Here is a 15343-nt window from a genome sequence, read left to right on the forward strand (position 1 = left end):
TACACACGCGGTACACACGCATTACACACGCAGCACACACACAGTACACACGCAGCACACACACAGTACACACGCAGTACACACACAGTGTTGTATCTCTGTATCTATCGCTGTGTGTATTATATCTATGTGTATGCATCTATGTATGTGTGTATGTGTGTATCTATGTGCGTGGGGAGCGGTAGTGTAGTGGTTAGCGCGCTGCGCTATGAACCTGGCGACCCGGGTTCGATTCCCGCTCACGACCAACACCAGTGACGATTATCTGAACCGGTCCTAACAGAACTTGCCCCTACAGTTAATATACGGGGGATCTCTGTCTTTATCTTTGTATCTATGTGTGTGAGACAGCTGCATACCGAGTAGTTACAGATAGAGTAAGTTCGTGGAACGGAGAGCCTAAAGGAGGATTTCCAACAAAAGTCTGTTGGACTTCTTTCGCACTGTACATAGCCAACCCTGATAATGAATCGGTGTGGTGTTAGCCTATGGGCAGTGTTGAGTCTATGGGCAGTGTTAGTCTATGGGTAGTGTTGAGTCTATGGGAAGTGTTGAGTCTATGGGAAGTGTTAGTCTATGGGCAGTGTTGAGTCTATGGGAAGTGTTAGTCTATGGGCAGTGTTGAGTCTATGGGAAGTGTAGTGTTTAGTCTATGGGCAGTGTTGAGTCCATAGGAAGTGTTAGTCTATGGGAAGTGTTAGTCTATGGGCAGTGTTGAGTCTATGGGAAGTGTTAGTCTATGGGCAGTGTTGAGTCCATAGGAAGTGTTAGTCTATGGGCAGTGTTGAGTCTATGGGAAGTGTTAGTCTATGGGCAGTGTTGAGTCTATGGGAGGTGCGGGGGAAGGACTAAATACAACAACAAGCAGGATTAGATTTCATTGTATTTAGTTTTGACGGATTTGTTTGATGAGCCGAATTCAATTTGTTAATATTACAAAGGTAAATCCATACATACGCTCGATATGTAATGCTGTACACACTTAGGCCCTTCGTCCACCCCAAGCTGCCGTACCAGCGGAGATCAGTTTTGGAGGTTTTCCGCGACTAAATTGATGTCACTTCTCTTTTAGGAAGAGGCCAACGATCCGAGGAGGTTACTGCTGGAAGAGCACCTCTCCCGATCACCACCAGGACCGGGGGCGAGACATCTGTGGGAGAAAATAGAGTTGTATAGCTCATCGGATTCCTCCAGTTTACATATTCCTGTCGCCGATTGCGAAATTCGCCACTGCCCATTTGAGGTGACCGCCTGCTAAGCGGTCAACTGAAGGTCTTCGTTCACAAGGCCATCATCTGGGAGGTCATCTTCCAGCAGTCACCATCTGGAGATCATCACCTGAAGGTCTTCGTTCACAAGGCCACCACCTGGGAGGTCATCTTCCAGCAGTCACCATCTGGAGATCATCACCTGAAGGTCTTCGTTCACAAGGCCACCATCTGGGAGGTCATCTTCCAGCAGTCACCATCTGGAGATCATCACCTGAAGGTCTTCGTTCACAAGGCCACCACCTGGGAGGTCATCTTCCAGCAGTCACCATCTGGAGATCATCACCTGAAGGTCTTTGCTCGCGAGGCCACTGCCAGGAGGTCACCGCTGGAGTCTCGGCGGTCGTCGTCTGTCCGGGTTCATCACCTGGAGGCCACCACTGCAAGATCCACCACTGCGCGGTCGACTGCTGTAGCTCATCGTCTGGAGGTCACCGCTGCAGCATCCACCACTGGGGAGTCGTCCCCTGGAGGTGATCACCTAGAGGTCAACCCTTGGGAGGTCACCGCTGAGGGAGGTCGACCCTTGTAGTTAATCGTCTGGAGGTCACCGCTGCAGCAACCACCACCACCGGGAGATCACCAGTGGGAGGTCATTTGAAGGTATTTTCTCAGAAGCCACCTTCTGCAAAGGGGTCCACCTCCAGCACCAGCACCGCCGTTGCTGACCGGGCCTCCTACTGCCAAGGGGGTGGCGGTGGTGGTGGTGGTGTTGGTGGTGGTGGTGGCCTGCCCGGCCCCACGATGTACGAGACGGCGGCGAGCTCAGCGGCCGTGTACGTGGGGGCCGCGTCTCTCCTGCCGGGCCTCCCCGCCGCCTACCTGGCGCCCCCGGGGCAGCGCGGCAGCCCCGCGGGCGGCCTCTCCCCCTGGGGTCACTCCGACTCGCCCCTCGCCCTCCAGGCTCCTCAACAGCCGTACCCTCACCACCCTCACCACCACCACCACCACCACCCGCACCACCACCACCAGTCGTTACATCACCACCCGCATCTCCAACAGCACCAACATCAACAGCACCACCACCTTCAGCAGCAGCAACAGCAGCAGCAGCATCAGTACCAGGGACAGCTGCAGGCCACCCCCTTCGCCTATTCCCCGGGGCCCCACACCCCGCTGGGAGGCCCCCACTACCCCGGCTTTGGGTCGGGCGAGGCCGCGGCCTGCGCGGCCTCCTGGGGCAGCCACCCCTACGAGAGCGCCATCCTGCCGGGGTTGGTGGCGCACGGGGTGAGGAGGCCGCTGCCGGCGAACGGTGAGTGGCACCCCTCGGACAATGCGCGTTACGGTGGGGAGTACATATCTATACTGGGGGGGGGGGGGGAGACAAAGGCGGTCGGCGTGGTTCTTGCCACACCACCGCCTCCGTGTGCCGTGTCGACCTTCATACGCGTGAGTCTATGGGTCTCTGTGTGAGTCTATGGGTCTCTGTGTGAGTCTATGTGTCTCTGTGTGAGTCTATGGGTATCCGTGTGATGAGTCTATGGATCTCTGTGTGAGTCTATGGGTATCCGTGTGATGAGTCTATGGGTCTCTGTGTGAGTCTATGGGTCTCTGTGTGAGTCTATGGGTATCCGTGTGATGAGTCTATGGGTCTCTGTGTGAGTCTATGGATTACCGTGTTATGAGTCTATGGGTCTCTGTATGATGGTGGCACGTGGTGATGGTGATGGGTAGTGATTGTGACACGTGGCGATGTGCAGCGATGATGTCCCGTGGTTGAGGATGACGATGTTCGCGTGATTTGTCCCGGATGCTCAGAATCTCTGGAGGACATCAACGATGGCCGCGAGTGCGTCAACTGCGGAGCCATGTCCACCCCGCTGTGGCGGCGCGATGGTACAGGCCACTACCTGTGCAACGCCTGCGGACTGTACCACAAGACGAGCAAAGGGGGGCGTCCTGTCTTCAAGGCGCAGAAGAGACTCGTACGTGTGTCGTCGTCGTCGTCCCCCACACCCCCCCCCCCCCGACTTCAGCCGGTTACTATTTGGGTTGCATGACTGGTAACCAGGGGTGGGGCGGGGGGCCCCCCAGGTGCCCCCCACCCCGCCCCCCCCGCCTCAAAACGAGGGGCCCGGGGCACTCGCCCCGGATTCGTCGTGCACGTAAAAAAAACCGGTAAACCGCACGATATAAACCGGTTTTCGGCACCTGATGCAAATGCTTGGACCAAATGGCACTAAAACATAATGATGATGATGATGATTGTTATTGTTTTAATTTCTTCACTTAAAGCTTTCATGACTGCGGGAATTCATATTGTTTGGGTATTTCCGGTAAAGCCACGTAGATAGAAAAATAAAATATAAAATCTCGACGTTTCGATCGCAACACAAGCAATCGTTTAATACAGGGGTGGGGAACGTCCGGACCGCGGGGCGTATGAGGCCCGAGAAATCATTTGGTGTGACCCTGCCAAGGCAACCGCAGGCGGGACTCGAAATTCAATAAATCTAGAAGCAAACCTGGAAAAGCAGTTGCGAGTAGCAGCGACATCATCAATACCAGCAGCTAACATCACACGCCTCGACAAAGAGAAGCAGTTCCAGTCATCGCATTAGGGGGCGAGTTAATAAAATGTTTGACCGAATATAACGGGCTAATTTTTAAGTTGACAATTTTGCATGGCCCGCGAATGATGTTGTATAAATATCCAAATCGGCCCTTGGCAGAAAAAAGTTTCCCCACCCCTGGTTTAAGAGTTCGGTTTTAATATCTGTTTTTTGTTGTTGCTGTTGTTGGTTGTTGGTTGTTGTTGTCGTCACAGCAGCAGGCGGTGTCGCGCCGGGCGGGGCTGCACTGCGCCAATTGCCGCACCGCCACCACGACGCTGTGGAGACGCAACGCGGACGGCGAACCCGTGTGCAATGCGTGCGGCCTCTACATGAAGCTGCACGGGGTATGCACCACCACCACCAGCAGCACCACCACCACCAGCAGCACCAGCACCACCAGCAGCAGTAGCAGTAGCACCACCAGCAGCACCACCAGCACCACTAGCAGCAGCAACACCACCACCAGCAACACCACCACCAGCAGCACCACCAGCAGCAGCACCACCACCAGCAGCAGTAGCAGTAGCACCACCAGCAGCACCACCAGCACCACTAGCAGCAGCAACACCACCACCACCAGCAGCACCACCAGCACCACCAGCAGCAGCAACACCACCACCACCAGCAGCACCACCAGCACCACTAGCAGCAGCAACATCACCACCAGCAGCACCACCAGCAGCAGCAGCAGCAGCTGCAGCACCACCACCAGCAGTAGCACCACCGCCAGCGGCAGCAGCAGCAGTTGCAGCAGCAGCAGTAGCACCACCACCAGAAGCACTATCACCAGAAGCATCACAACCACCAGAAGCATCACCAGCAGTAGCACCACCGCCAGCTGCAGCAGCTGCAGCAGTTGCAGCAGCAGCAGCAGTAGCACAACGACCACCAGCAGCAGTAGCACCACCACCAGAAGTAGCACAACGACCACCAGCAGCAGCAGCACCAGCCATCCGAGTTCGTTCGATTCCCGCTCACGGCCACCAACACCGGTGACGTTTAATCTGAACCGGTCCTGGGCCACCCTTAGGTCGACTCAGACTCAAATGAGTACCTGGTTCGGTGTGTAATAAACATCGCCACTGGGGAGACAAAGGCGGCCGGGCGTGGTGCTGGCCACCCACCCCCTCGTGTGCCGTGCCGGCCTTCATAGGTGCTACTCGCTAACAGCACTTGCCCCAACAGTCTGTTATAGGCTACACGGGGGATCTTTGTCTTTGTTGTGCATGTGGCGAGCGGCACCTATAGCAGGTGAGCGTGCATTGCGCTACGACCCACGTGGCACGAGTTCAGTTCACAGGCAACATCAGTGGCACATATCTGAACTGCCCTTAGGCCTCCCCAAGGTCGACTCTTTAAGCGAGCACCCTGTGCGGCGTGTAAACATCAGCAACTGGGGGAGACAAAGACGGCCGGGCAGGCACCGGTGCTATCCACAGCCCCCCCCCCCCCCCCCACGTCAATTATCCGTAGGCGCGCCGTGCCGGCCCTGCATAGGTGTTACTCGCTCACGGCACTTTCCACCCCAAGGGTCGGGCGAGGCTACATGGGGGCTCTTTGTCTCTACCTTTGTGGGCGACAGGTGGCGCGACCTCTGAGCATGAAGAAGGACGCGATCCAGACGCGGAAGCGCAAGCCCAAGGGCGTCGGCGGGAACGGCAAAGCCAGAGCCGCACTCGGTAGCTCAGGGCGCCTCCTACACCCTCCCCTCCTCCCCCCTCTTCTTTTCTTCTACTACTCCCTGTTCTTCCCCCTCCCCCCTCCTCCCTCCCTCCTACCCCCTCCACCCACCCCCCTCCCCCCCCATCCTCCTTCCTCCACTCCCCCCCCCCTCCTCCTCCTCCCTCCTACCCCTCCACCCTCCCCCCTTAACCCCCTCCTCCCTCCTCCTCCCTCTTACCCCTTCCCCCTCCCCCCCCATCCTCCTCCCTCCCCCCCTCCTCCTCCCTCCTACCCCCTCCACCGTCCCCTTTATCCTCCTCCCCCCTACTCCTCCCTCATACCCCCCCCTCCTCCTCCCTCCTACCCCCCTTCCCCCTCCTCCCCTATCCCCCTACTCCTCCCTCCTACCCCCTCCCCTCCCCCATCCTCCTCCTTCCCCCCCCTCCTTCCCCTGTTCCTCCCCCTGAGAATCTCGGGACCCTTGGGGCTTACTTCAGCCCCTGATATGTCCAGTAACGAAACTCGGTAAACAATCCTGAATCATATTGGCTGTGACTATGTCGTATCAACTTGGCATGCATCCAGAAGGTAAGAACTATTGACCCCTGACCTCTGCCCCTTCCCCCCTGCCCCCAGTGGGCATGGCATCTCCCGTGGAGCACAGCGGCGCGGCGCTGTCCCCCCACTCGGGGGCCCACGCGCTGGAGCTGCCTCCGTTCGCTCCGCCCGGCCTACAGGTGAGAGGAGCCTCCACGCTCCGAGCTTCGCAAGCCCCCCCGCCGCACCTCAACCCCCACCTCTACCCCCACCCGACGGACTGCTTTGTGACGTCATTGACTGCTTTGTGGCGTCATTGACTGCTTAGTGACGTCATTGACTGCTTAGTGACGCTATTGACTGCTTTGTGACGTCATTGACTGCTTAGTGACGCTATTGACTGCTTCGTGACGCCATTGACTGCTTCATGACGTCATTGACCGCTTCGTGACGTCATTGACGGCTTCATGATGCCATTGACTGTTTAGTAACGCTATTGACTGCTTAGTGACGTCATTGACTGCTTTGTGACGTCATTGACTGCTTTGTGACGTCATTGACTGCTTTGTGACGGTAATTGGCATGCTCTTGCTCAAATGGGGTACCATTGTCCGTTGTGCCTGGCAGGACTGCAGTTCCCATGGAAGCCCTCCCACACTGGGCCTGCTGAGGACGGATGGTGTTGGAGATTCTCACTACCCTCACCATCCTCACCCCGCTCACCCGTGCAGCACCAGTTCGGGGCTGCCTGGGTCCAGCCACCTCGAGTTGGGAGCTCCGCTGCTAAGCCGCGACGGCACCTGGTGCGCCCTGGCCCTCGCCTGACCTGGCCTCCGTCTCGCCTGGACAGGCCCTGCTGTGGCCTTGGCCCTCGCCTGACATGGCCTCCGTCTCGCCTGGACAGGCCCTGCTGTGGCCTGCCCGAGCCTCGTCTTTTCCTGATGGGGCCCGCTAGTCACGCTCGTGAGATCAGGCCTGTGCAGGTCCTGCCCTTGCCTAAGCAGGCCTTACCCTTACGCAGTTGGGCCTTGTAATCGCCTAACCCAGGCCCCCTAGTCCTGCTCCACGGACAAGGCATGACTTTCGTTCCTGCCTCATTGGGCCTTGTCCCCTGGGCTGAGTGGACCCTCGAACTTTCCTGACGACCGGGCCTTACCTATGCCCAATTAGGCCTCTCACCTCTACCAGTCCCTGAGTGTGTGTTGTTGAGCAAACATTGGCTATTGCCACGTGGACACGCTGGGAAGGGGGTGGGGGGGCAGGGGGCGATGGACGTGTCCAATTTGAAAAAACACGAACTGTGAACGATCGGCCGTGCGTTGATGTCCGCTGACCCATAGAACTGCTCCGTAGAACCGTCGACTAAAACTGACCAGAGGGTGACTCTCGAAACACTTCACTACATTGGGGCTTTCCCTCCTCGGCGGTGACCGGGAATGACTGTGATGAAGCCAAGCGGGAAAGCCACTGCTGGCTGCCTGCGAGTTCGTGTTCGTGAAGATGCAGCAAGGAGTGAAATGTGATGGGGATGGAACCGCAGCAAGGGAAGGAGGGGAAAAGGGACGTTGGTTTGCAAGCACCTCTCCTTGGACCGCAGAGAGCAGAGTTGCGACCTCTAATTAGTACGCTTGGCTACGTACGGTGGGAAAAAAGTTCAACACGCCCTGGGAAGGCTGACATCTCCCATGGCGGCAGCAGCCATCTTCGACAAAGATGACGATCCTGGGAAAACCACGGGGACGGGCGGCAAACCCGAGCCGGTGGGGGAGTCGACACGGGAGAGAGGAAGATGTGAGCCAGATTACGGCAGTTGATGGTGGTGAAAACGTGGACACAGTGAGGAACGTAAACTTTGAATGCCCTGAACACCGACACGCCACCGACACGTCACCGGATGGGGCGGCGTGGTGGGGATGGTTCCGCTATGTTTCTCTGTAACGTTGTTTCTTAAAGATAGCACAGGTAAAAGCGCCGCCCTGCAATGCCTTTGCTTGCAAACACTGCTGGCGAAAGGGGATGCCTCCTCCCGCTAAGAGAGAGAGCTCTAGAGGGGGCCCCGCTCTCGAGTGGTGGGTTCCCAATCTCTCCGGGAACCGCCGCCGCCGCACTCGCCAGCTGTCGGGGCGAACGTTTACATGGAGCAACCAATGGCGCGTGATGCGGGCGGACCCGTGGTGCAGCGGTCGGTGGCTTTGTAGCACCTACCGTGTTGACGAGTCACGAACGTGGTCTGGACGCGCCGGCTGCACGCGTGTTTCGGCGAGTGAGTCATCGCGTCGGTATCTGCAGCAGTGCCCGGCGTGGGTCGCGCTTCCCACGGCCCCTGGCAAGTCCCCAGGCCCCCCCCGTGAGCTGATGCTCTGGAATCTGCAATCTCTGCAATGGTGATTGGGAACTGTGCTCATCCGCTCGCTCGTTGTGTGTTCTGTAAAACGTAGGGACCTCCGGTTGTTCGTCTCTTTCCACGTGGAATAATGATGTCGTTTATCCAACAATAATCTGGCAATTGAGCAGCGTTTGTTTAAGAGGCCTGACTCTGCTGATGAGAAAATGAAGGTCAAAACCACTGCTGCTGCCGGATAGCGTTGGTTTGGAAAGGCCGTAGCCATGGGAGAAGGAACTTTATTTTTTTATATGGAGAGACAGAACTGAGGACTATTTAATCTGTTAAATTTCGATTTAAAGCGTTCGTGACTGCAGGGATTCATCTTCTTGGTTCTTTCGGTAAAGTAACGTAGAAGGGAAATAATTAAATAATAATAAAATAATTCTCACGTTTCGGCCACAATGCAAGCTTGCGTTGTGTCACCTGATGAAGGCTGCTTGCGTTGTGGCCGAAACGTCGTGAGAATTATTTGATTTTATTATGTTTTGTTTTTATTATTTTATTATTTCCCTTCTACGTGACTTTACCGAAAGAACCAAGAAGATATTTAGTTTGTTCTTTTACCCGCAACGCTCCACGACTATGCGCGATGAGTTTCGTGAAATCTGTCAGAGCTTGCTCAACAGTTGACCTCCACCTCCTCCTCTGTCGCTCGTCCCCCTCTTGCTGCGCGCTCCACGATTATTGAACCGGAAGACTCTGCCGCGGCTTGAGCGATATCACGACGTCTCCGAGGGGCCTTCTCCGCTATGGGGCCCTGGCCCTCTCAACACTCCGTACACACAGAGAGAGAGAGAGAGACAGCGTGCGCCTCACGTCGGTAGACCACCCGGCCAGCTGTGGTGGGGGTGGCGCTGGCGGCAGCGGCGGCGGTCACGATCAGTTGTGAATCGATACACAGTATCAGCCGGCGCTAAAACTATAAAAAACTATAAATCCTTTTTTATTTTACCAGGTAAGGCCCACTGAGCTATGTAGCTCTTATTTCAGAAGCCGCCTGGCCACAAATGATGGCTCAACGAAGTGGCTTATCGTCGTCATCATCACGTGGCCATTTATGAAAGCGAAATATGAATTCTAAATGTGGAAGGGAAAACTAAAGGACCTAAAAAAAAACGACTACGGGGTGAGAAAGAGAGAGAAACATGCAAACTCCAAATATACAGCAGCAGGCATCAGGGTCGGGATCGAACCCACGACCTCCTGTACACCCGGCGAGGTAGTTAACATCTCCTAGCCACCGTGATGATGATGATGAGAGAGAGAGACACGCAAACTCCAAATATACAGCAGCAGGCATCAGGGTCGGGATCGAACCCACGACCTCCTGTACACCAGGCGAGGTAGTTAACATCTCCTAGCCACCGCGGATGCACGGGTGCAAGGGGCCACCGAGATGTTTACCACGGCCCCGGACCTCTGGCGCTTGCTGGCGCTGTTCCTTCTTGCGGCTGCTGCTCCTCTCCCCATTGGGAGCACCGTGGAACCTCCGTCGGGGGGCGCCCCCCGTTGGCTCGCTTCTCTCTCCTCCTGCTCCACCCTGCTGATGGCTCCTGGAGTAGCGGCCCGAGATCACCAGTGGGTGAGGGGGGGGGGTCAAGGTCAAGCCGCCCGCCACTGACCTTTGAGCGGTCCTCCCCCCTCAGTGGAGCGGCAGACTCCGCGTCATCACCGCCACCGGGCTGCTTGCCGGACGCGACGCTTGTCGGCCCCCGCCAGTACCTCGCTCACCAGCCGTTCAGTTTTCTGTCGCTATCAGTGTGGGTGAGTGCCCCCCCTCCATCCTCCCCGCGTTGAGGACTCGGTCCGGACTGGACACTGAACTGTCTTGGCACCGTCCACGCTGTCGAGTTAAACCGGCAGCACACTGCAGGTTACAACACACTCTCAGTTACTCAGCCACCCATTCACCCACTCACTCACCTACCCACTCACTCACCCACCCACTCACCCAATCATTCACCAATTCACCTAACCACTCACCCACTCACTCACCCACCCATTCACCCACTCACTCACCTACCCACTCACTCACCCACCCACTCAGCCATTCACTCACCCACCCACTCACCCAATCATTCACCAATTCACCAATTCGCCTAACCACTCATCCACTCACCCACCCATTCACCCACTCACTCACCTACCCACTCACCCACCCATCCACTCACCCACTCACCTACTTACTCACCCATCCACACACTCACCCACACACCCACCCACCCACTCACCCATCCACTCACCCACCCATCCACTCACCTACCCACTCACCCATCCACTCACCCACCCATCCACTCACCCACCCACTCACCTACTTACTCACCCACACACTCACCCACACACCCATCCACTCACCCACCCATCCACTCACCTACCCACTCACCCATCCACTCACCCACCCATCCACTCACCCACCCACCCACTCACCTACTTACTCACCCACACACTCACCCAGACACTCACTCATCCACTCACCCACCCATCCACTCACCCACCCACTCACCTACTTACTCACCCACACACTCACCCATCCACTCACCGCAATGTAGGTCACCTCCCCTCTCTATTTGACTCGATGCCTCGCACCGTTCCACCCTCGAACTCCCTCCTCCCATCGACTCTTCCCCTCCGCATAACCTCACTGCTCAATTCAAGACGCACGTTACACCCTTATCTGGCACACAATGTCCGATAGATAGCACTGTTTGTCGCCGGATTCTCGTCGTTTTGGGTCGGGGGGGGGGTGGTTAGGGGGGGGGTGGTGGATTTCTGTGATCGGCAACCACCGTAAAAAATAAATCCACGAAAAAAGTGAAAAAAACCCGAGCCGCTACCCCAGGTCTCTCGGTGAGGCCGTTCCGCTTCCCGACCTCGTCCACGTTTGTTATTCTTGGCAACCACCACGGGGCGTCCTACTTATCTCAGGACCCCCCCCCCGCCATCCCCACCCCCCTCCCCGCGTCGTCACTGCGGATGTCTCCCAAGAAGCCCCGGGGTTCCTTTTTCCGGGCAACAACTTCTTGTTTGGTAGCAAAAGCAGCAGCGGCAACAGCAGCGGCAACAGCAGCGGCGACAGCAGCGGCAACAGCAGCGGCGACAGCAGCGGCAACAGCGGCAGCAGCAGGGGCGGGGTCGACTGCCACCACCTGACCAATCAGCGCTCAGACTGCTCACCAACCCCCCCACGTGGGTGAGACGAACGGAGGAGTGGCAGCCACAAAGGGAAGGAGCAGGCGGCCCCAAGAGAACGACGACTATTTTGTTTAATTTGCAGGCGCCCCAAGAAAACTACGACTAGTTTTTTTCTTATTTCACCGGGTAAAGGCACCACTGAGCGATGCAGCTCTTTTATTTCAGAAGCGACCCCCGGCTACCACAAACGACAGCTCGGCTAAGTGGCGGCTCAAATTTCTATTTAAAGCTTTCGTGACTGCAGGGATTCATCTTCTTGGTTCTTTCGGTAATGTCACGTAGAAGGGAAATAATAAAATAATAAAAATAAAACATAATAAAATAATTCTCACGACGTTTCGGCCACAACGCAAGCAGCCGTCCTCAGGTGGAGAACAGGTCTGTTGGAAAGACAGCATCTGAAAGACAGAGTCTGAAAGACAGCGTCTGAATGTCTATTTTATGTTTTATTTTTATTATTTTATTATTTCCCTTCTACGTGACTTTCCCGAAAGAACCAAGAAGAAATGGCGGCTCGTCATCATCACCACCACGTGGACGTTTATAGCAGCAGCCCAAAGGCTCGAGACGCGTGACATTCATCCCAAATGTGGAGGAAGATTATAAAAACCCGGAGGACCCGGAGAAAAATCCATGCGACACACGGGAGGGGAGAGACACACACCGGAATGACCGCCGTGGAGACGGGGAGCGTGCGAGACGGGCGCACGCGACCCCGGATGGATCCGCGCGCTGGTGCACTCGCTGCGTCGGCGGGCGGTGATCTGTTTGTAGATGTCCCCCCCCATCCCCGTGACCCCCCTCCCCCTGTGACCACCCTCCCTGTGACCCCCCCCCTCCCCCCCCGCGGACCCCCTTACCGATTGAACGCCGCGAAGGCGATCGGCTCCGTGCCCCTCGACGCTTCCCTTTGGCTCTTCCATCGCCGCTAACTTCCGTGGCTCTCCGTGGACTTCGCTGGGTGAACGATGGAGCTCGCGCGTCCGAGATTCGTGGTGGCGGGATGAGTGGAGGTTGTCGAATTAAAACAACAACGACAACCAACGTTGTTTCTTCGAGAACGTCTCCCAGTGATTCCATCGTCGTCGTCGTCTTTGTCGCTGCTGCTACCCTACTTCTAGTAGTAGTATCTCTGTACCTACTAATAGTAGTATCTCTGTACCTATTAGTAGTAGTATCTCTGTACCTACAAGTAATAGTATCTCTGTACCTACTAATAGTAGTATCTCTGCACCTACTAGTAGTACTAGTAGATACAGAGATACTACTAGTACCTACTAATAGTAGTATCTCTGCACCTACTATTAGTAGTAGTAGGTACAGATATACTACTACTAATAGGTACAGATATACTACTAATAGGTACAGATATACTAGTACTACTACTAGTAGTAGTTCTTTAATCCGTGACATAGTCAAAACACGGCGGAGCATAGCAGCGTGGTGGTATCGACAAGGCCCGATTATTGCAACTCCACTACTCTACGGAACATCTGGCAAAACAAATATACATGACGAAGCTGTGACGCATGTACACAACTCTGTGCCACGGGTCGTGACGGGTACTGCAAGATGCAACCGTGTCCGGTCCAGTGCTCTCCGAGCTGCAATGGCTTCCGGTTACCAAACAAATGCATGATTATAATAAGGGTCGCACTCATTACACACGAAGTGATTGGCACAAATGAACCACACATTACCTCGCTGATCTTGGCAAGGAGCATCAACCATCACGAGAACGCCGGTGGCCACCCTCGCAGCAGTGGTAGCGGCTTTTGGCTGCGAGCCATCGGACAAAGACGGTGGTGGTGGTCACCGCATCGCACAGCGCTTTCAGATGGCGATTCTGTGGCCGTCTGGAACGCTCTTCCTTCCGATATTAGGAAACCACTGGAGCTATGCACGTTTAATCATCATCTAGATTGACAAACTCATTTGTTTAGAACTGCTTCTTGTTGTGTTGAGTTAGTTGTTCTCCTCCCCGCACCTCCGTTTAACACGATTGGCTATGTACGGTGGGGAAGAAATTGAAACATACATACTGCCCATAGACTATAACTAGCAATATACGAACACTATCCATAGACTGAACACTGCACCTCTGATTAGCTCGGTTGGCTACGTACGGTGCAAAAGAAGTTCAACACACACTGCCCATAGACTAACACTACCCATAGACTAACACTGCCCATAGACTAACACTGCCCATAGACTAACACTACCCATAGACTAACACTACCCATAGACTCAACACTGCCCATAGACTAACACTACCCATAGACTAACACTACCCATAGACTAACACTACCCATAGACTCAACACTACCCATAGACTAACAATACCCATAGACTCAACACTGCCCATAGACTCAACACTGCCCATAGACCATCACTGCCCATAGACTCAACACTGCACCATAGACTCAACACTGCACCATAGACCATCACTGCCCATAGACTCAACACTACCCATAGACTCAACACTGCCCATAGACTCAACACTGCCCATAGACTCCACACTGCACCATAGACTCAACACTGCCCATAGACTCAACACTACCCATAGACTCAACACTGCCCATAGACTCAACACTGCCTATAGACCATCACTGCCCATAGACTCAACACTGCCCATAGACCATCACTGCCCATAGACTCAACACTGCCCATAGACTCAACACTGCACCATAGACTCAACACTGCACCATAGACTCAACACTACCCATAAACTCAACACTACCCATAGACTAACACTGCCCATAGACTCAACACTACCCATAGACTCAACACTACCCATAGACTAACACTACCCATAAACTCAACACTACCCATAGACTCAACACTACCCATAGACTAACACTACCCATAAACTCAACACTGCACCTACGATTAACTCGGTTGGCTACTTACGGTTGGTGCGAAAGCAATCCAACGTGCACACTCGCGTACAGCGTGACGCGCTCGTCATACGCGTGCGTGGTGACGAGTGGTTCAGACTTCCCACGGTCGTGACCTCCGAACCCTGTGATGTCGTTTTGCCGCAGCCGTCTCTCGGTCTCTGCCCCGGAGTTCAGTTTCACCGCTCGTCAGCTGTTCTCGTGAAGGCGCGAACTTGCCCGTTTCCCAATAGATTTCTATCTTTGCTTTAAACGCAGCAGCAGCAACATTGGCAGCAGCATCAACGGGGACGCCAGTTCGTGTATGTGTGTATGTATGTGTGCGTGCACGTTGAACTTCTTTCGCACCGTACGTAGCCAACCGTGCTAATCGGAGGTGCCCTTGACTCTTCATTCCTGAACCTCTCTCTGTATCTCTGTCGTCCGCTTATTTCTGAACTTCCGTCCAGAGGCCTGCGCCCTCCTCCCTCCTCCTCAGCGGCAGCGCGATCGCCCGGTTGCTGCAGATGTTTCGCGGTTCGAAGTGCAGCGGGGCCGCCCTGGTTAACACTGCGGAAGGAGGAGGAAAAAACCCAACCCCGCTCGCAGCCGGACAATGCGGATCCCGTGACATCAGCCTCCGCCCTCAGCCCCCCCAACGTCGTGTGCCACTGGCGTCACGGGGGTCCACTCAGCCAAATAAAGCAAGCAACTAAAGAATTCGTTTTTATTTCACCAGGTAAGGGCCCCAACACCGAGCTGCAATGGAGCTCTCTTTCAGATGCGACAAATGATAGCCCAGCCAAGCGGTTCATCGTCGTCATCACGTGGAAGTTTGTAGCAGACGAAATACTCGTCAACGCG

General features: G+C 55.3%; 1 protein-coding gene across 2 annotated transcripts; it reads left to right on the forward strand.

Moving 5' to 3' along the window:
- The first annotated feature begins 968 nt into the window (after window positions 1–968).
- On the forward strand, window positions 969–8594 carry LOC144739303 (transcription factor GATA-5-like). 2 transcript variants are annotated; one of them, XM_078622267.1, is made up of 6 exons: window positions 969–2523; window positions 3030–3196; window positions 4039–4170; window positions 5409–5505; window positions 6125–6225; window positions 6653–8594. In XM_078622267.1, exons 1-6 carry the CDS (start codon window positions 2013–2015, stop codon window positions 6848–6850), a joined length of 1206 nt encoding a protein of 401 aa, XP_078478393.1. In that variant the 5' UTR covers window positions 969–2012; the 3' UTR covers window positions 6851–8594. The 2 variants fall into 2 exon arrangements, with proteins under 2 accessions (XP_078478393.1, XP_078478394.1); XM_078622268.1 differs by having other exon boundaries at window positions 4042–4170.
- Window positions 8595–15343: the final 6749 nt, after the last annotated feature.

This window comes from Lampetra planeri, unplaced genomic scaffold, assembly GCF_965212315.1.
Source record: "Lampetra planeri unplaced genomic scaffold, kcLamPlan1.2.h2 scaffold_142, whole genome shotgun sequence".
Classification (NCBI taxonomy): domain Eukaryota; kingdom Metazoa; phylum Chordata; class Hyperoartia; order Petromyzontiformes; family Petromyzontidae; genus Lampetra; species Lampetra planeri.